We start from the raw sequence: 21,454 nt of genomic DNA, 5'->3' as shown, positions 1-21,454 counted from the left end.
CACAGCCTCAGTGGGGATTCCCTATACCAGCTGGGTGTCCCATACAGCCACAGTGGGGAGTCTCTATACCAGCTGCGTGTCCCATACAGCCTCAGTGGGGAGTCCCTATACCAGCTGCGTGACCCATACAGCCTCAGTGGGGAGTCTCTATACCAGCTGCGTGTCCCATACAGCCACAGTGGGGAGTCCCTATACCAGCTGGGTGTCCCATGCGACCACAGTGGGGAGTCCCTACACCAGCTGCGTGACCCATACAGCCACAGTGGGGAGTCCCTATACCAGCTGGGTGTCCCATGCAGCCACAGTGGGGAGTCCCTATACCAGCTGCGTGACCCGTACAGCCTCAGTGGGGAGTCCCTATACTAGCTGGGTGTCCCATTCAGCCACAGACGAGAAAGGGTCTCTGGGACATCAAACATGTCCCCAGAGAACATAGTAACATAGGAATTAGGGAACTGTAGAATGCCTATTGACGAATGCGAGTCAATTCACAATAAAAATGTTCTGTTTCAATTATTTGATATTGCTGCTCTTGTTGTATTGTATTGCAAGATGTAATGATCGCTGTATTGTCGTTGCAGAACATAACGACTGTCAAAGGAGAGGAGCAGTATGACATGAATGATTTTGGATATGAATCTACTAATAATCAGCACATTTTCAGCAAGCTGGTTAATCAATATGCAAACAATGCTAATTGCAGTGCAGCAGATATCAAGGTGAGTGAAATCTCGTTTTTTATGAGTATTATGAAGGATTTCAGTTGTCTTATTTTACTCTGCTATATCCTTGTACAGGTCAGACATGTGTCTGTAAATGTCACATATCAGACATGTGTCTGTAAGTAACACAGGTCAATCAGGTGTCTGTAAGTGACACAGGTCAAACATGTGTCTGTAAGTGACACAGGTCAAACATGTGTCTGTAAGTGACACAGGTCAGACATGTCTGTGGCGCTTGCGAGTTAGGTAGGAGGACAGGTTGGGCTGAGACATTTTGATTCCATATTTTCTTTTTACAAAACACTAAAAATATTGGTATTTTATTATGTATTTTTATAATAATAATATTACTGTATGTTATTACAGAGCGGAGTTACCAAAACAGTGAAGACTCAACTGGAAGATAAATCAACTTCTGGAAAATTAAAACGTAAATACAGTAGAGAGAGGGAAAACAAGGGTTATGATAAGAACCCCAAAAAGCTCAAGGTGACGCCTAGACCGGACGCACCACCACCAGTGAGTTTTAAAGAGCTTCTTGTAATTGCTCGCAAGAAGCAGTCACTGCCTCTTGCAAACTTGAAGGATGGAAAAAAAGAGAAAGACAAAGGCATATCACAGAAATACTTTGGTCGGCCTCTGACTGCCATAGAGAAACTAAAGCTGGAAGACGAGAGAAGACGTACGCTAAAATGGTTGGGAAAATTGCCACAAGACAAAACCGGAGTTGAAAAGTCCCAGCAAAAGGAACAAAAGGCTGATGTAAAAGATTCACCAAAACTGAGTAAGAATGGTGAGATTATAAAGAAACAAGAAAATACTGTCAAATTAAACCAAGCTCTCGAGGAGCCCAAACAAGAATCTAGAGTAACGGACAGAATAAAGTTATTTTCAACTGCGGGACATTGGCCTTGGGATCATCCTCAAATGAAAGGAATCAAACCTGTGCAAAATTCCAGACCAGCGCCTTCAGAACCTCAAACTTCTATTGGTAAAGATATGAAACCTCAGAAGCCTAGCTATATGCAAACAAAAGACATGAAACCATTAAGACCACAGAAGATTCCACATCCCAAACTGCGCATTGCCAGTGATTCAGAAGAGGAGGAAGACTCTGATATGGATGATTTCATTGACGATGGAGATCAAGGGATAGATTTCTCGAGGGAAATCAGAAACCTATTTGGCTATGATAAGAGAAAGTATCGGTGAGTATTGTATTTTGTTTGAGTATTTTTCCTTTTGTGTACATATGTGCGAATGCGTTAACTAAATGGTCACAGGATGGGAGCCACAGTACTGGTTTCCTGCCTTATCTATAATCTTATTATACGTTGATTTGATATTCCAGATGTTTTAAACATACACTACTTTCTTATTTAACAGACATTTATGCATATACTGTATTGCGTATTTGTTTGAATGCTTGAAATTATTGCCTCTTGTTCTCGATGCTACAGATGTAAACACATGCTTAAACACAATTCCTCGTAAATTCTGTTGCAAGTTTGTTCATGAGGATACTTTCACCACTTTCTCTTGTTTAATAGTTTCGACAAATCTTTTTCTTTGATTAAAAATTTATACAATTTTTTTCCCATATCTCTTCTTTGTCTAATATAATAGTGTATTAATTTTACAAAAATACTGTAGTGTGTGTAGAATTTTGAACTTTTTAACTTAACTTTCTCTTCCTAGTGTTTTCTCCGTGACAATTGCCTCTCATAAAATTGCATAAATCGCAGATAACTGACACTGATCAGAAAGAGACACGAGTGTTGGGTTTTTACCATTGTATGTAAAAAAGGAATCTGCCATACTTATTTTCTCTTTGTTTAATTTAAAGATTTATTGAATTAGGGTTTTCAGTTTCCATTTATCGTAATATGAAGCTAACCTACTGTACATTTAGTGAGTCTATTAGTTATCATTTACGCACATATTTCTATATGCATTCTTAACTATGTCATCTAGAGCTGTTTTGTTTTAGGTTTAACTACTTGGAACGAAATGTACATGTGCACGGGTTGAAGTGAGCCCTAAATGAGTTCGGTTATTGACAGTATTTTTGTTACATTGATATTTGGGTCAAAGTTTCATATGAAGGTATAGTTTTCTTCTTTTCGCACTGGTTTTAGTCTTTTGTTTTAACAACATTATCTTGGTACATTATGTGATTTGTACATTATATTGGCAGTGGATATAGATGCACAGTGTTCACTAGTGTGTCCCATTCTTCAATTTTTTTTTAACCATTGAAGTCGCATTAAATGTAAATTTTGCATTTAATGCAGTTGCTCAAGTTGGTTGAATGTTGAGTTTGATGCGCAGTGCTTGAGTTGCTTCACATTCTAATAAGTAATGTAAAAGTAGCATTTCTGCATCATTTCCACAGATATGACACACTCTAACTATTGGGTTTGTTACCTTCCAGCAGCACTTATAGACAAGTCTAAGTCTGTATGGCTAATGCAATTTCTCTGGATAGCTTTTTACCAGGTTTGAAGAAGTAGTACCCAGTGGCATGTTAGTACCACATTGAAATGTGTCCGCTTTTCGCTACTTTGGCTCTGTGGCGACTTTTGATATTTGGGAGTTCTTTCTTTTTGATTTGCTCTTTAATCTATGAGAAACTTAGAGGTATTTTTACCTGTACAACAGTTAAAGCAGTAGCAGTTTTTACTAGTGAGTCTGCCTTTTACATAATTAACTATGCTAATGTAATTTAGTATATAATTTAGGGTGACTAACAGCCCTAGATTGTGTGCTTCGTTTCCTATTGTAAGATTTCAGTGATGAGTTTTATATTATCTCTGTGCTGGCTGGATAACAATGCCCGAAGTAAAGATTTAGATTCGGTATGAATGATGACCTCTTGTAAATGGTTCGAATCCTTAAGGGGTCAAGAGATTTCAGCTGCATAATTAAGAATAATTGTTTGGAGATGTGACTTATTTAATGTGTTTTTCAGGGATGAAGTTGATGACTGCGGTGATATGGAGGCATCTTTCTCTCAGGTGCAAAAAGAGGAGAGAATATCTGCCAAAATTGGACTTAAAGAAGATCTTGAGGATATTCGACGAGAAGAAGAAGAGAGGAAGAGGAAGATTGTGAGAAAGAAGCACTTAAAACCATCTAAGAAATGTTAAACGTTAAAAAAAGTTATGATTTGAGTACACAAGATACCAGGTGTGTAATTGTTTATTGTAAATGCCACCACAATTCACACCCCATTCATTCACCAACATTCCCACCCAATTCACTCACCACCCTTCTCGCCCCATTCACTCACCAACATTCCCACCCCATTCACTCAACACCCTTCTTGCCCCCATTCACTCACCACCCTTCTTGCCCCATTCACTCACCACCCTTCTTGCCCCATTCACTCACCACCCTTCTCGCGCCATTCACTCACCAGTCTTCTTGCCTCATTCACTCGTTAGCCTCACCCTCTTTATGAGGCCTGGTCGACGATTTAGCCGCGGGGACGCTAAGTCCCGGAAACACCTCAAGGTAACCATTTTCGCCCCATTCACTAGCCACCTGTTTTGCACTATTCAGTCCCCATACGTTTCCGCCATTTCTGTATTGAAGTTCTAATTTTATTATGTTACATGGGGCATATAACATATTTTGACAAAATGTTAGGTAATTTGACATGTTCTATATCTATCAATCCATTTATGTATGTTTGTGACAGTGTCAGACCACGGAGGAAGAACTGAAACAGGAACAAAATTTAAGGAAATTCAGTTCTTCCTCCGTGGTCTGACATTCACTTTTTCATCACGTGTTAATTTTCGTGACTTACACACATGTATGTATGTTAGTATGTACGTATGTATGTATGTATCTATGAATGTATCTATCTATCTATGAATCTATCAATCCATCTATATATCTATCTACCTATCTATATCATAACTAGCCGCCATAACAGCAATATGTGGCCTAGTAAGCAAGACCTCACATAGACAGCGACTTTGCTTGGCATTTCAAGAAATGTCTTTCAAAGCTGTTTATTAATATTTTGACATCTTGTTTTTAGCTTAGAAATATTTTACGTGGGTTAGGCGGTATTGAGAAATGTTCAGCATATTTAGGATTAGCTTATAATTTAACTTTGACTCAAATCATAAAAATACCATCCATACATATTTAAATTAAAATTATCACTGTATATTATCATTTCTGATAGAAAAAACTTTTGAAAAGTTTAATATTTCATAATTTTTTTTATGCAACTCTGTCTATTAGGTGCTACATGTAAACATTTATTGTGTTTCACTCCCGCCCCTCTCACCCCGTCTCTTTATGGAGGGGCAATCAGGGCGAGGAAGAAAGACATCTATAGGAAATGGAAACTGCATTTTAAATTCTATTTTAATTTTCATTTGTCCACGTTTTAAATGTTTTTCTTTAACTGCCATCCCCTGCCTGGAGAAGTGTGAAAAACGTCACCTGTCGTAGTAGCTGGAGAGAAATGCTGTAGTGTACAGATTATATCAATAAAAGAATGTCTAAAAAGTACATAGCTGCCAATTTTATGTAATAATCCTTGAATATTATGCTGTGAAAAACTTGATAATATATGTGGCACTTCTGCGTCACCAAATGTGAACATGAACAAAGCAACAACAAAGTTCTTTTGAACTTTGGTATTTACCGCTTTTTATGACTAAACTATCAATAGAAGGCTTCCTACCACGAGAACTGCAAGTGAGATGTGTATATAATGTGTAAATTTAAAAAAAATATATTTATATTCAGCTGTAAAGAAAGGCACTTGAACAAATCCACAATTGCAGTGACGAGGATTCGAACCTGCATCTGGGAGCATCCCAGACACTGCCTTAATGGACTGAGCTAGCTTATTGTCAGACTGAGGTTACTCCCATACGCAGGTTCGAATCCTCGTCACTGCCCTTGTGGATTTGTTCATTTGATGCATCACGTTAGTGTGATCTCTGTGTGTAAAGGCACTTGCTTTCCATGGGAGAAATTTCAAATCTAAGGAAATGAATTTTAGCCAGAGGAGGAATTTGGGAGGAATATTACTCAGGGAAGAAAGTCCACACTGGGAAAGAATATACTCTATACACTAAATAGAACAAAACGATGCCAACACAGAAGACACCGTTCAACATAACAGGACAATTACACTTGACTAATCATTGTATGTAGATAGCAGCTGCCTCGTATGGGCCAATTGGCCTTCCGCATTCTTATGTTCTTATGTATTCCCCCATATTTTCACCTTTATTGTCTTATCACCTGACCCAGTGCGGGTATAAAATCAACCAAACCGGAAAATTCCTTTCACTTGAGAATGAACCATGGAGGTTCGAAGCGTTGTGCAAATTGTATAAATTAGTGTAATACATTCTATTGTAATTCACTTCTTTTCTTCACCTTAAAATTACGAAAATAAGTTTTGGAGAACTCCTATTTCAGCTAAGCCCTGATGCTAAGAAAATAGTTAGATGATAGAAGCCCTAAACCAGAAAATAGTAAATACAGAATATGCGGTCATATTCAATGAGATATATACACTAAATATGTATCAAATGAAAACCAATGTACACAACAAATCCGGAAAACTTCTCTTCTTGGATTGCTCAGCTATTTAACTTGGAAACCAATTCTTTGCTATTTTTTACACTCAACACTAGACAACAGGCAGTAAAATAGTATTTATACAAAGTACAATTACAACTGGTGTAGAATTTTAAGAACATAAGAACAAAGGTAACTGCAGAAGGCCTATTGGCCCATACGAGGCAGCTCCTATTCTATAACCACCCAATCCCACTCATATACTTGTCCAACCCGCGCTTGAAACAATCGAGGGACCCCACCTCCACCACGTTACGCGGCAATTGGTTCCACAAATCTACAACCCTGTTACTCATGAAGATCCTAGTGGATCCTAGTGGGGCAGGTGGATTAAGAACATAAGAACATAAGAACAAAGGCAACTGCAGAAGGCCCACTGGCCCACACGAGGCAGCTCCCATTCTATAACCACCCAATCCCACTCATATACTTGTCCAACCCGTGCTTGAAACAATCGAGGGACCCCACCTCCACAATGTTACGCGGCAATTGGTTCCACAAATCAACAACCCTGTTACTGAACCAGTATTTACCCAAGTCTTTCCTAAATCTAAACTTATCCAATTTATACCCATTGTTTCGTGTTCTGTCCTGTGTTGATACTTTTAATACCCTATTAATATCCCCCCGGTTATGTCCATTCATCCACTTGTAAACCTCTATCATGTCACCCCTAACTCTTCGCCTTTCCAGTGAATGCAACTTAAGCTTTGTTAATCTTTCTTCATATGAAAGATTTCTAATTTGGGGAATTAACTTAGTCATCCTACGCTGGACACGTTCAAGTGAATTTATATCCATTCTATAATATGGCGACCAAAACTGAACTGCATAATCTAAATGGGGCCTAACTAGAGCAAGATATAGCTTGAGAACCACACCAGGTGTCTTGTTACTAACGCTGCGATTAATAAATCCAAGTGTCCGGTTTGCCTTATTACGAACATTTATGCATTGATCCTTTTGTTTTAAATTCTTACTAATCATAACTCCCAGATCCCTTTCGCAATCCGACTTCGCAATCACAACACCATCTAGCTCGTATCTTGTAACTCTATCATCATTACCTAACCTCAGAACTTTACATTTATCAGCATTAAACTGCATCTGCCAATCCTTTGACCATTTCAAAACCCTATCTAGATCAACTTGAAGTGATAGTGAGTCCTCCTCCGAATTAATTTCCCTACCGATTTTCGTATCATCGGCAAATTTGCAAATGTTGCTACTCAAACCTGAATCTAAATCATTTATATATATTATAAACAACAGAGGACCCAGGACAGAGCCTTGAGGCACTCCACTTACAACATTTTCCCACTCTGACTTGATTCCATTTATACTAACTCTCTGTTTCCTTTGGTATAGCCATGCCCTAATCCAGCTTAATATAGCACCCCCAATACCATGAGACTCTATCTTTTTAATCAGTCTTTCATGTGGCACTGTATCAAAAGCTTTGCTAAAGTCAAGGTATACAACATCGCAATCCTTACCACTATCAACTGCCTCAACAATGCTAGAATAAAAAGATAACAAATTTGTTAAACATGAACGGCCATTTATAAAACCATGTTGCGACTCAATTATTAATTTATGTTTTTCAAGATGAAGACGAATTTTATTTGCTATTATAGATTCGAGTAACTTTCCCACAATAGACGTTAGGCTAATTGGTCGATAGTTAGACGCAAGTGATCTATCTCCTTTCTTAAAAACTGGTATCACATTAGCAACTTTCCAAAACTCTGGCACTCTGCCTGACTCTATTGATTTATTAAATATGGTTCACAGTGGGTCACAAAGCTCCTCTTTGCATTCTTTAAGCACCCTGGCAAACACTTCATCCGGCCCTGGGGATTTGTTTGGTTTGAGTTTTACTATTTGTTTAAGAACATCCTCCCTGGTAACTGTTAAACTCGTCAACCTGTCCTCGTCCCCACCCACATAGACTTGTTCGGCTGAAGGCATATTGTTAAGTTCCTCTTTAGTAAATACAGATACAAAATATTTATTAAAAATACTACTCATCTCTTCATCACTATCTGTTATTTGACCTGTCTCAGTTTTTAATGGACCTATCCTTTCCCTAGTCTTAGTACGATATAACTGAAAAAACCCTTTAGGATTTGTCTTTGCTTGCCCTGCTATGCGAACTTCATAGTTTCTTTTTGCTTTCCTTATCTCTTTTTTAACATTTCTAACCAGTTGTACGAATTCCTGTTCTAAAGTGACCTCCCCATTTTTAATCCTTTTGTACCAAGCTCTCTTTTTACCTATAAGGTTCTTCAAATTCTTTGTTATCCACTTTGGGTCATTAGTATTCGATCTATTCAATTTGTATGGTATACTACGTTCCTGTGCTTTGTTTAGAATATTCTTAAATAAGTTATATATTGAATCCACATCGAAATTTTGTTACTCAATCAGTGAACACACAAAGAACCAGGAGGTAACATAAGGCACGCCAGCCACAGTAACCTCACTATTTATGGTAAATGTCACTATTGAGGGTAAATGTATTTGTTGTTGCAGGGGGGGAGGCAAATTTAAGTTATTTAAATTTTAGAATTTTCTTTAATATTTTAATAAAAAAGTAATTTAAAAATTATCATGACCAGTCAGACGACCATTTCTTATGTTAAACCAAATATTAAGAGGTGTACTGCACCCAAAGGGGATTTAAATAAACATTTTGTGGATAAGTCAATCACAGTCATGTAAAAAAAAGTCAGGAGTCATGTAATTAAAGGTAATAGGCAGAGTTAGTGGGGGACACAATGAAATTTGCGGAAGACGTATGTAGCGATAGTCCTTCCCCATAGCTGCTTCTCACGACACACGTTCCAGTCAGTGAGGTGCTGTCACAATGAGAGGTTGTGTTAGCTGGAGCTCCGATTGTAGTAATATTATTATACTAATAATAGAAGGATAAGTGAAGGAACTGGTGAATCTAGTTGGAGCTCTGAGGACAGAGCTGGATTCGCTACGGAAGGAGGTACGACAGCTGAAACAACATCAGGAAGAAACAAAGGAGGCAACCAGCATTAAAAAGACCTCGTCTTGGCAAATTGTAAAGGACAGGGGTCCTAAGAAGACCTTGGCAAAACCGACAGTAATAGCCTAAGGACTTCTAACGCATTTGATGTGTTAGAGGACGAGTGCTGTGGTGAACCTGTAGTTTAACGAGGAGGCAAAGACAAAGCAACGAGGATCATTGAAGCGCAGGTTCCTCAAAGTGCCATAAGGGAAAAAGGAGGAACAAAGCGAATTTTGGTTATGGGAGATTCCCAGGTGAGGTATTTAGACAGAACGTTTTGTGCCAGAGATAAGGGGAACAGGTTAAGGGTTTGCTATCCGGGAGCTGGTATTGGTGATATTGTTGGAAACATGAAAGATATTATGACGGGAAATTGGAACAAACCCATTATTTGTATTAGTGCAAGGGGTAATGATGTTGGCGAGTAAGGAGTGAGGAACTAATACAGAGATTCAAGACAGCAATAGAATTAGTTTGGAACAAGGGAGGAATCCCGATCATATGTGGCATTCTTCCAGGAAAGGGAGTGGGAAATGAATGGATGTTGAGGGCACTTAACGTTAATTGCAGGCTGGAAAGATATTACAAATCTAATGCAATATCTTTCATAGACAACTGGGAACACTTCTATGGAAGAAATGAAATGTATGCTTGGGATGGGGTGCATCTATCGAGGGCTGGGGTTGTTGCTGTTGCGAACTCGTTGGAACCAGTGGTTAGTGGTGTTTGTTTGGGTTTAAACTGCTAGTAGATAGTGGTATGGGAATTGATTTGGAGGAAGGAAAATAAAAGTATGTGTTTAGGGGAGAAAGGAATTGGCAAAATGATCAGGGAAATTCATGGGCCTCAAAATAACAATTCACTTAGGGTATATTACACTAACAGAAGAAGTCTAAGAAATAAAATAAAATAATTGAATGCTCTTATCTGAACAGACAAAAATATATTATCGAGCTTACAGAAACGTGGATGAATGTAGAAAATAGAGAACTATTAGCTGAATATCAAATAAATGGATTTAAACTATTTCACACAGATATATATATTAGACGAGAAGGGGGAGTAGCCATATACGTTAGGGACAATTTGAAATGTAATCTCAAAGAGGGAATCAAATCTGAGCCACACACAGAAACTATTTGGATAGAATTAAACAAAAAAGCAAATAATATTATAATAGGAGTTATATATAGGCCACCAAATTTAGACAGAATGGAAGCAAAGCATCTATGGGATGAAATATCTAGATCTAAGAGTATTTATGTCATGGGTGACTAATTTTAGTGGAATAAACTGGTTGAACAAAACAGAGAATAATGAAGCAGAAGATTTTATAGAATTAATTGATGATTGCTTTCTTACACAACACATTAAGGAACCAACGCGGGAAAATAATATTTTTGATTTAGTGTTAACAAACAGGGAAACACAAATTAAGGACATCGAAATAGAGAATGATCTAGGGAACAGTGATCATAAAGAAATCAGATTTAGCATAGAATGGAATAGATCTGTAAAAGAAAATTTTGTTGAAGTTCCTGATTTTCGAAAAGCTAATTTCAATAACCTAAGAAATTTATTGGGTCAAACAGATTGGAAAGTCTTGGGTATGGGGTGTGGGCTGGTCTTGGAGCTAGACGTGAACCCAGCGATAGGTGACGTAAAAGGGGTTCTCGATGTGGACTCGAAATATAACCTATTTAAAAATATTCTAACCAAAGCCCAGGAATGTAGTATACCATATAAATTAAATAGATCGAATACTAATTATCCAAAGTGGATAACAAAGGATCTGAAGAACCTTATAGGTAAAAGGAGAGCGTGGTACAAAAGGATTAAGAATGGGGAAGTCAGTTTAGAACAGGAATTCGTACAACTGGTTAGAAATACTAAAAAAGAGATAAAGAAAGCAAAAACAAACTATGAAGTTTGCATAGCAGAGCAAGCAAAGACAAATCCTAAAGGGTTTCTCCAGTTATACCGGACAAAGATTAGGGAAAGGATAGGTCCATTAAAAACTAAAACAGATCAAATAACAGATAATGATGAAGAGAGTAGTATTTTTAATAAATATTTTATATCTGTATTTACTAAAGTGGAACTTAACAATATGTCTTCAGCCGATCCAGTATATGTGGGTGGGGACAGGGACAGGTTGACTAGTTTAAAAAGTCACCCATGTCATGGGTGACTTTAATTTTATTGGAATAAACTGGTTAAGCAAAACAGGGAATAGTGAAGCAGAGAATTTTCTAGAATTAATTGATGATTGCTTTCTTACGCCACACATTAAGGAACCAACGAGGGAAAATAATATTTTAGATTTAGTGTTAACTAACAGGGAAACACAAATTAATGACATCGAAATAAGGAGTGAGCTAGGGAACAGTGATCACAAAGAAATCAGATTTAGGACAGAATGGAATAGACCTGTAGGAGAAAATTCTGTTAAAGAGACCTATTTTCGAAAAGCTTATCTTAATAGCCAAAGAAATTTTTTGGTCAAATAGATTGAAAAGTCTTGGGTATGGGGTGTGGGCCAGTCTTGGAGAACATGAACCCAGCGATAGGTGACGTAAAAGAGGATTTCGATGTGGATTTAATATATAACTTATTTAAGAATATTCTAAACAAAGCACAGGAACATAGTATACCACACAAATTGAATAGATCGAATACTAATGACCCAAAGTAGATAACAAAGAATTTGAAGAACCTTATAGGTAAAATGAGAGCTTGGTACAAAAGGATTAAGAATGGGGAAGTCAGTTTAGAACAGGAATTCGTACAATTGGTTAGAAATGTTAAAAAAGACATTAGGAAATCAAAAAGAAACTATGAAGTTCGCATAGCAAGCAAAATCAAATCCTAAAGTTTTTTTTTCCAGTTACATCGAACTAAGACAAGGAAAAGGATAGGTCCATTAATAACTGAGATAGGTCAAATAACGGATAATGACAAGGAGATGAGTAGTATTTTTAACAAATATTTTATATCTGTATTTACTTAAGAACTTAACAAAATGCCTTCAGCCGAACAACTCTATGTGGTTGGGGATGAGGACAGGTTGACTAGTTTAGCAGTTACCAGGGAGGATGTAATTAAACAATTTAAAAAACTAAAACCAAACAAATCCCTAGGGCCGGATGAAGTGTTTGCCAAGGTGCTTAAAGAATGCAAAAGAGGAGCTTTCCGAGCCACTGTCTACCATATTTAATAAATCAATAGAGTGAGGCAGAGTGCCAGAGTCATGGAAGGTAGCTAATGTGGTACCAATTTTTAAGAAAGGAGATAGATCACTTGCGTCAAACTATCGGCCAATTAGCCTAACGTCTATTGTGGGAAAGTTACTTGAATCAATAATTGCAAATACAATCCGTCTTCATCTTGAAAAACATAAATTAATAAATGAGTCGCAACATGGTTTTACAAATAGCCGTTCATGTTTAACAAATTTGCTAACTTTTTATTCCAGTATAGTTGAGGCAGTTGATAGTGGTAAGGATTGTGATGTCGTGTACCTTGACTTTAGCAAAACTTTTGATAGAGTGCCACATGAAAGACTAATTAAAAAAATAGAAGCTCATGGTTGGGGGTGCTATATTAAGTTGGATTAGGGCATGGCTATTCGAAAGGAAACAGAGAGTTAGTATAAATGGGGTTAAGTCAGAGTGGGATAATGGTGTTAGTGGAGTACCTCAGGGCTCTGTCCTTGGACCTCTGTTGTTTATAATATATATAAATGATTTAGATTCGAGTTTGAGTAGCAAAATCTTTAAATTTGCAGATGATACAAAAATCGGTAGAGAAATTAACACGAAAGACGACTCGCTATCACTTCAAGTTGATCTAAATAGGGTTTTAAAATAGTTAAAAAGACTTGCAGATGCAGTTTAATGCTAATAAATGTAAAGTTTTGAGGCTAGGTAATGATAGAGTTACAAGATACGAGCTAGATGATGTTGAGATTGTGAAGTCGGATTGCGAAAGGGATCTGGGAGTTATGATTAGTAAGAATTTAAAACAAAAGGATCAATGTATGAATGTTCGTAATAAGGCAAATAGGACACTGGGATTTATTAATCGAAGCGTTAGTAACAAAACACCTGGTGTGGTTCTTCAGCTATATCTTGCTCTGGTTAGGCCCCATTTAGATTATGCAGTCCAGTTTTGGTCGCCGTACTATAGAATGGATATAAATTCACTTGAACGTGTCCAGCGTAGGATGACTAAGTTAATTCCCCAAATTAGAAATCTATCATATGAAGAAAGATTAACAAAGCTTACGTTGCATTCACTGGAAATGCGAAGAGTTAGGGGTGACATGATAGAGGCTTACAAATGGGTGAATGGAAATAACAAAGGGATATTAATAGGGTATTAAAATTATCAACACAAGACAGAACACGGACATGGACATGTTTATGAGTGGGATTGGGTGGTTATAAATAAGAGCTGCCTTATATGGGCCAATAGGCCTTCTGCAGTTGCCTGTGTTCTTATGTTCTTTTCTAAAACCTCTTTTACGTCACCTATCGCTGGGTTCTGGTCTAGCTCCAAGACCGGCCCACACCCCATACCTAAGACTTTCCAATCTATTTGACCCCAAAAATTTCTTAGGCTATTGAAATCAGCTTTACGAAACCAGGCACTTTAACAGAATTTTGTCTTACAGATCTATTCCATTCAATGCTAAATCTGATTTCTTTATGATCACTGTTTTCTAGGTCACTCCCTATTTCGATGTCCTTAATTTGTGTTTCCCTGTTAGTTATCACTAAATCTAAAATATTATTTTCCCTATATAAAATAATACGAGGCACCTCCTATCTATAACCACCCAATCCCACTCATATACATGTCCAACCCGCGTTTGAAACAATCGAGGGACCCCACCTCCACCACGTTACGCGGTAATTGGTTCCACAAATCAACAATCTTGTTGATTTGTGGACCAGGATAAGTTACCGAACCAGGATAAGTTTAGATTTCGGTAAGCCCTGGGTAAATACCGGTTCGGTAACAGGGTTGTTGATTTGTATAACCAGTTGCCACGTGGCGTGGTGGAGGTGGGATGCCTCGATTGTTTCAAGAGTGGTTGGACATGTATATGAATGGAATTGGGTGCCTATAAATAGAAGCTGCCTCGTATGGGCCAATAGGCCTTCTGCAGTTACCTTTGTTTCCATGTCTAAACACCTGATTCATTGATTAATAATGATTAAGCCACCCAATAGGTGGCACGGGCATGAATGGCCCGTAACCTACATTCAAAACACCTGAGATAATGTGTGAATAAATAGCAGGTGACTGGGGCGAGCGAAATCAAAACTTTTTGGGCCAGTTCCCAGTCACATGTCTGTTGCTTGATTGCACCTCGTCTATACACCTCTCTTAGAAAGAATCTTATTATAAGTTGCCATCTCTGCTGTACAGTTGTTTCATCTGAGCCTGAGAGTGATCTGAAGCTCCGTGGATCATTCCCGCACCTTCTAGGCATCTCCCGCAACTTCCAAGCCCAGTACCACACAACATGGACGTCAGCTACCTGCAGGAGTACCTCGCCGAATACAACAATAATTTCAACAGGAAGGTAAATGTGACCTGTTTTACCACCCGTTCCGCCCCTGTATGATCCGCTTCTTATTCTAATGTCAAGTCTCTGTGTTCCTGCCTGTTAGACATTCTTGTAAAGTAACTAACATGCATCAGAGGTTGGTTGGCAGAGCCTGAGTGCATGGAGAAATTGCATGAAACCCCGATTAGGCTTCAGTGGAAGCCTCGAAACCATTGTGAGTGCAGTAGCATTCCAGGTTGCAACTTTTTTACGATGTTGAGGCACAGTAGTCTAGAGCGCGTATGAGAACACTCGGCACATGGGTTCGAACCCTCGGTTTGACCAAATCTAAACCCCTGTCGATTTGTTCATAATTGCTAGGACGTTGATTATTGACTAGACGAGAGGTTTGTCTCATCCTAATCACACTCATTCCTTGATTTGGTGTAAATTCCTTACATAAATTTCAAAAGTACACAGGTGTGGGTATTATTATTATTATTAAAGATTTAAGATTTATTATTAAAGGCAAAGAGTTGAGATGGACATGATTGAAGTGTACAAATACAAAAATATAATAAGGTTTCATATGTATAAACACATAAGAATAATGGTAACTGCAAAAGGCATGTGGGCCCATACGAGGCAGGTCTTATTGATAACCCCCCAATTCCACACACACAGATTTGTTCATTTGATGCATCACGCTATTGTGATTTCTGTGTGTAATGAAGAAAGGGCGAAGAGGTAGAACAGCTAATTGACGGAGCCCGGATGCATGGTATAAAACCCTGGTTTGTGCAGAATCCGGGTGAGGGCAGATGAACTCCGGGTTGCAATTCTTTTGACCTTATCGTGGCCTAGTCGATTAAGGCAGCGTCTGGGATCCTATCAGACTTAGGTTCCAACGCTCATCATGGCCCTGTATGTTCATTTGATGCATCACGCTATTGTGATTTGTGTGAAATGTCCAATCCACGTTTGAAACAATTGATGGACCACACTTCCACCATGTTACGCAGTAATTGGTTCCACAAATCAACAAGCCTATTACCGAACCAAGTCTTTCCTCAATCTGAACTTATCTAGTTTATATCCATTATATACATGTAGGGGGAACCTACTTCCCCCATGCACTCAAGATATGTCAATGGGCCGTTCTCCCTCTTCCCTATGTAATGAAGCAAGGGCGAAGAGGGAGAACGGCCTATTGACATAGCTCGAGTGCATGGGGGGAGTTGTGTAAAACCCTGGTTTGTGTCTCGGAGAGACTGCGGGATCCAGTAAGTCCAGTGGAACTTCGGTTTCAACTCCCTTTGACCATGTCGTAGCTCAGTCGATTAAGGCAGCGTCTGGGATACTCTCGGACGCAGGTTCGAATCCTCGTCACGGCCCTTGTGGATTTGTTTAATTATAGGGGTATTTTTGCAGAAACCACGCAGTTTAAATAAGAGATTTTGTCTGAACCTGGTCAGACATTCGTTCACATATACAGTGGATTTACTAGTGACTGCAGATTTGATAAGGTCAGACTTGCGGGAGCAGCTATCTAGTTTAACTGGAATTATCTTGTTATTCTCTACCAGGTGATTTGTTACCCACTCTATAAGTAGATTTAAAGTCACTAGTTTTGATTGAGTATTTAATCTTATTCTGCAATTCATGGATCACGATGGCAGCACAGTCTTCTCCATCACATTCTTGGGGAAAATCACGTGAAGAGATAACGACGGAATCAAGGAGTTTATGCTGGTCTGATTCGTTTTGGGTAATAGTGTGTTGCTGTTGAAGGTGGTTTGAAAAAAGATGGTTGTCAAACAGTTGCAGCATGGCTTCCTGTTGTCTAGTGGTTTCTGCTGGTTTAAAGTCAGTAACTGTGGTCTTGAGAGAGTTTAATTCTTGTTGGAGGAAGTCGACTCTGGCAGACAGATCTTGATTATTCTTGAGCATTGCTGAAGCTTCACTTCGCATGTTAATTATTAAGTCCGATTGCTCTTGGATTACTGATAGTTGGTCCCTCCCCGAGGAAGGGACAGCTGGACTAACCTTGATGCTAACGTGGCTAGTTGATTTATTCCTAATCGGTGCGCTATCTGCCTTAGTGGCCTTACCGGCCTTGGATCTGTTATTCGTTGTAGCAAGATAAATGTAGGCAGGCACAATAGTGAAGACTCGTTGATGTGGCAGCAGAGAACATCGGGTGCAGCTTCCTCCAGGAAACAACACTAGTGAGGTCGAAATGAGATTTTGAGGATTGGTATGGAAGTTTGTTTCAATCACATTTGGGTCACTGTGTACTTAGCTGCCCTCTGGAAAAGCTACGTCGTTTGAGGGTTGCAGAGAGGTCAGGGACAGCAGATAAAATTGGACAGACGGCGGAGCAGTCGAGCGTTGGAGTTTTTTTAGCCGTTTTTAGCCAAAACATATCTTTATGTTTTGATCTTTGATCTTGGTAGATTTTTAGATCTTGGAAATCTTTGGTAGATTTTTGATCTTGGTAGATCTTTAGAACCAAGATCTACCTACACCCCATCTTCGCTCTCCAGCTACTCACTGGCAGAGGGCTTCAGCAACACGCTGACAGGGGTCCCAAACAAACTCATATAAGGGCAGTTAACCCCTGGCAGAAGCCGCTAGCAGCACTTCACACTAGGCATATCATACCTGTAACCCTTAATAGCCAATCCCGGGGTCTATCGATCTTCACCAACACTGCCTATCCAAGCAGCTAACACAGTTTCGATCGACGGCGGCTACTTAGTCTTCTTCCAGAGCCACGCTAAGGGTTCGTGGACTGCCCAAGGTAAACTGCCTTCCTCAGTATAACTGCCTCCACACATCACTTCTGTGGACATAAAATCATCATTAATTAGATGGACAGGACACTAGGGAAACCGTGAGATAACAGTCATTCACCAGGGAGTTGACATTATGCTCTGTAACCACAACCTAGATGGCATTGAGCGTGACATGTCACCCACCAGAGGTCATCCATAACAACGTCTCTTTCTAGCTAAGGTAGGAAACTGGAGCCATTCATCATTGTCATGCCACCACCGACCGATGGCGCCGAAAACGCAACTACATCCTAAAATTCAGGTATCGATACATTAACATTTCCCTACCGATTTCTGTATCATCGGAAAATTTGCAAATGTTTCTACTCGAACCTGAATCTAAATCATTTATAAACAACAGAGCTCCCAGGGAAGAGCCACAGGCACTCTACTTACAACATTTCCCACTCTGATTTAACCCCATTTATACTATCTGTTTCATCTGGTATAGCCATGCCCTAATCCAACTTAACATAGCACCCTAATACCATGAGCCTCTATCTTTTAATCAATCTTCCATGTGGCTGTATCAAAAGCTTTGCTAATGTCAAGGTACACAACATCATAATCCTTACTATTATCAGCTGCCTCAACTTTGCCGGAATAAAATTATACCAGATTTGGTAAATATGAGCAGCCATTTGTAAAACTATGTTGAGACTCATTTATTAATTTATGTTTTTTCAAGATGAAGACGAATTGTATTTGCAATTATTGATTCAAGTAATTTTCCCACGTTAGGCTAATTGACCGATAGTTTGACGCAAGTGATCTATCTCCTTTCTTAAAAATTGGTACCACATTAGCAACCTTCCATGACTCTAGCATTCTGCCTATTTATTTAATAGGCTATATTTAATAAATCAATAGCCTAAGTATTGATTTAATAAATATGGTAGCCAGTGGCTCGCAAAGCTAATCTTATCATTCTTTAAGCATCCTGACAAACACTTCATTCGGCCCTGAAGATTTGTTTTGTTTGAGTTTTACTATTTGTTTAATAATATCGTCCTTGGTAACTGTTAGACTAGTCAATATGTCCTCGTCCCCACCATCTTAGCCTTGTTCGGCTGAAGGCATAGAATTAAGTTATTCTTTAGTAAATACGAGATAAAATATTTATTAAAAATACTACTCTTGTCATTATCCATTCTTGGTCATTATCCATTAGCTTACCTGTCTCAGTTTTTAATGAACCTATCCTTTTGCTAATATTTGTTCAATATAACTGAAAATCCCTTTAGGATTTGTCTTTGCTTGCCCTGCTATACAAACTTCATAGTATCTTTTTTGGCCTCCTTATCTCTTTTTTAATATTTAAGATTTTTAATATAATAATAATCAGTCTCCGTGGTGTAGTTGTAAGACACTCGCCTGGCGTTCCGATAGCGCTTTGTCACGGGTTCGTATCCTGGCCAGGGAGGATTTACTGGGCGCAAATCCGTAATCCGGTATTATTATTAAAAGCGAGGAGTTGTGGTTGACATGATTGAAGTGTACAAGTAGAAAAAAATGAAAATACGGTTTAATATGTATAAACACATAGGAGTAAAGGTAACTGCCGAATGCCTATGGGCCCATATGAGGCAGGTCTAATTTATAACCACCCAATCCCACTCATATATATGTCCTACCCACGCTTGAAACAATCGAGGGACCCCACCTCCACCATGTTTCACGGTAATTGGTTCCACAAATCAACAACCTTGTTACCACACCAATATTTTACCATGCCTCCTAAATCTAAACTTAACCAATTTATACCCATTGTTTCGTGTTCTGTCTTACGTTGATACTTTTAATACCCTATTAATATCCCCCCTTGTTATGACCATTCTTCCACTTGTAAACCTTTATCATGTCACCCCTAACTCTTCGCCATACTGATAAATACATAATATATATAATAGGATATATAGGATAAGGATATCCAATATAGGTTATAAATTGGATAAATTAAGATTTAGCGAAGACCTGGGTAAATACTGGTTGTATTTACCTTTTACATTTACCCAGGGATGTGGATTTGTGGTACAAATTTTCGGGTAATATAGTAGACGTAGGATCTGTTGGTTGTCTCAAGCGTAGGTTAGACATATGAATGTGGTTTGGTGGATATAAATAGGAGCCACATATTAGCCAGTTTAATTGATTTTTATGTCCTTACTGAAACCAAGCACACTATCATTTATATTATTTCAGGCAGCAATCAGTGGGTATCGTGCAACGTCCTCCAGGCCAAACAAGGTAGAAAGACCTGCTCCTAAACCGGAAGCAATCCAAGCTGTGTTGTCCAGGAAAGAAGAGTTGAAGCAGAAGGAGAATGAAGAAGCTCGGCTTAAGAAAGAGGTAGGTTTATTTAAGGATTTTAATATGCTGTAAATTCACAAATTTTCACGTGATTTTCTTTCCTGAACAGATAACAATGAACCAGTGCTGTAAAGAGTTAGGCAATACTAATCCTATTGTTGTAGCGTATTTTGATCCCCGTTCTTGTTTAAGCCGATTAAATAGGCATTATTAAAAAATAAAATATATTGATTTTTTATCTCTTTTTGTACTAGACAAAATTTATGTATCTGTGAAATTTATGATCGAAATAAGAATGTGGCAGACAATTAATTTCCATGACAAAATAGCGCCTATTTATCATTCCTGTAAGGGGCTGGGCAGCTCTCGGGATTCGTAATTCCAAGGTTCTGGGTTCGATCCCCAGTGGAGGTGGAAAGAAATGGGCAGAATTTCTTTCACCCTGATGCCTCTGTGTACCTAGTAGTAAATAGATACCTGGGAGTTAGACAGCTGCTACGGGCTGCTTCCTGGGGTTGCTTCCAAGAAGCAACACTTCCTGGGGATGTGTAACAAGGAGGCCTTGTCAAGGACCGGGCCGCGGTAGCGCTAGGCCCCGAAATCATTTCAAGATTACCTAACATGATTACTGAATACACTGATGGCTTCCTCATGATGCCTCTACTCTTGTTTTTCCTGTGGCATGCTGTGGTCTCTCTAACTCTTTTACTCCTACTAATGTTCATATAATATAATTTTATCTATTGTTCTTCGTGTTCACCTTACATATTTGAGCTCAAAGTTGACTTGTTACACCGTGTTCTTGTGCTGGAAAAAGTTAGTCAGGAGGAGGAGCAGGGCGACACTTGCCTCTCTTCTTTATTTCAAGTATTGCTTTCAGGTTTTAAAGTGAATTGGAATATCTATATAAATAAAATTGAAAATGTTCATTTGTTCAAAATCGGTAAACTCCCAAACTTCTTCACCGATTGCTTTGAAATTTTGACACAACGTTCCATTTGCATAGAGCGTGTTTTTATATACCTACTATATAGATATCATGTATGTGACAGGTAAACAGTTTTTTTTTTAAACTGCGTTTTTCATGTGAGGGAAATCTCCGAAACCTCTTTACCGATTGCTTTGAAATTTTGAAACAAAGTTCCATTCGAATATGGACGTATTTTTATATATCTACTATATAGATGTCACTCCTGTGAAAGGTAAAAACAAGTTTTTATAGGAAAAACAGTGCCATTTGTTGCACGTAGAAGCAGTACATGCTATACTAAATATACTGCGATTCCATATCATTGTTTTCGATTTCGTTGATAAATTGAATTTTCATAGATATCGATTTATATTCATTTTGATTTAATTATTTTGTGTG

The 21,454-nt window shown here is 38.5% G+C and overlaps 1 protein-coding gene across 1 annotated transcript; it reads left to right on the top strand.

Moving 5' to 3' along the window:
• Positions 1-417: 417 nt before the first annotated feature.
• LOC138356550 (protein SPT2 homolog) lies at positions 418-3,871 on the top strand. The gene is made up of 4 exons (XM_069312744.1): positions 418-435; positions 582-719; positions 1,089-1,930; positions 3,694-3,871. Exons 1-4 carry the CDS (start codon positions 418-420, stop codon positions 3,869-3,871), a joined length of 1,176 nt encoding a protein of 391 aa, XP_069168845.1.
• The last annotated feature ends 17,583 nt before the right edge of the window (positions 3,872-21,454 follow it).

Source organism: Procambarus clarkii, chromosome 73, assembly GCF_040958095.1.
Source record: "Procambarus clarkii isolate CNS0578487 chromosome 73, FALCON_Pclarkii_2.0, whole genome shotgun sequence".
NCBI lineage: Eukaryota > Metazoa > Arthropoda > Malacostraca > Decapoda > Cambaridae > Procambarus > Procambarus clarkii.
The sequence above is the reverse complement of the archived record's forward strand: the minus strand, read 5'-3'. Positions and strand labels throughout refer to the sequence as shown.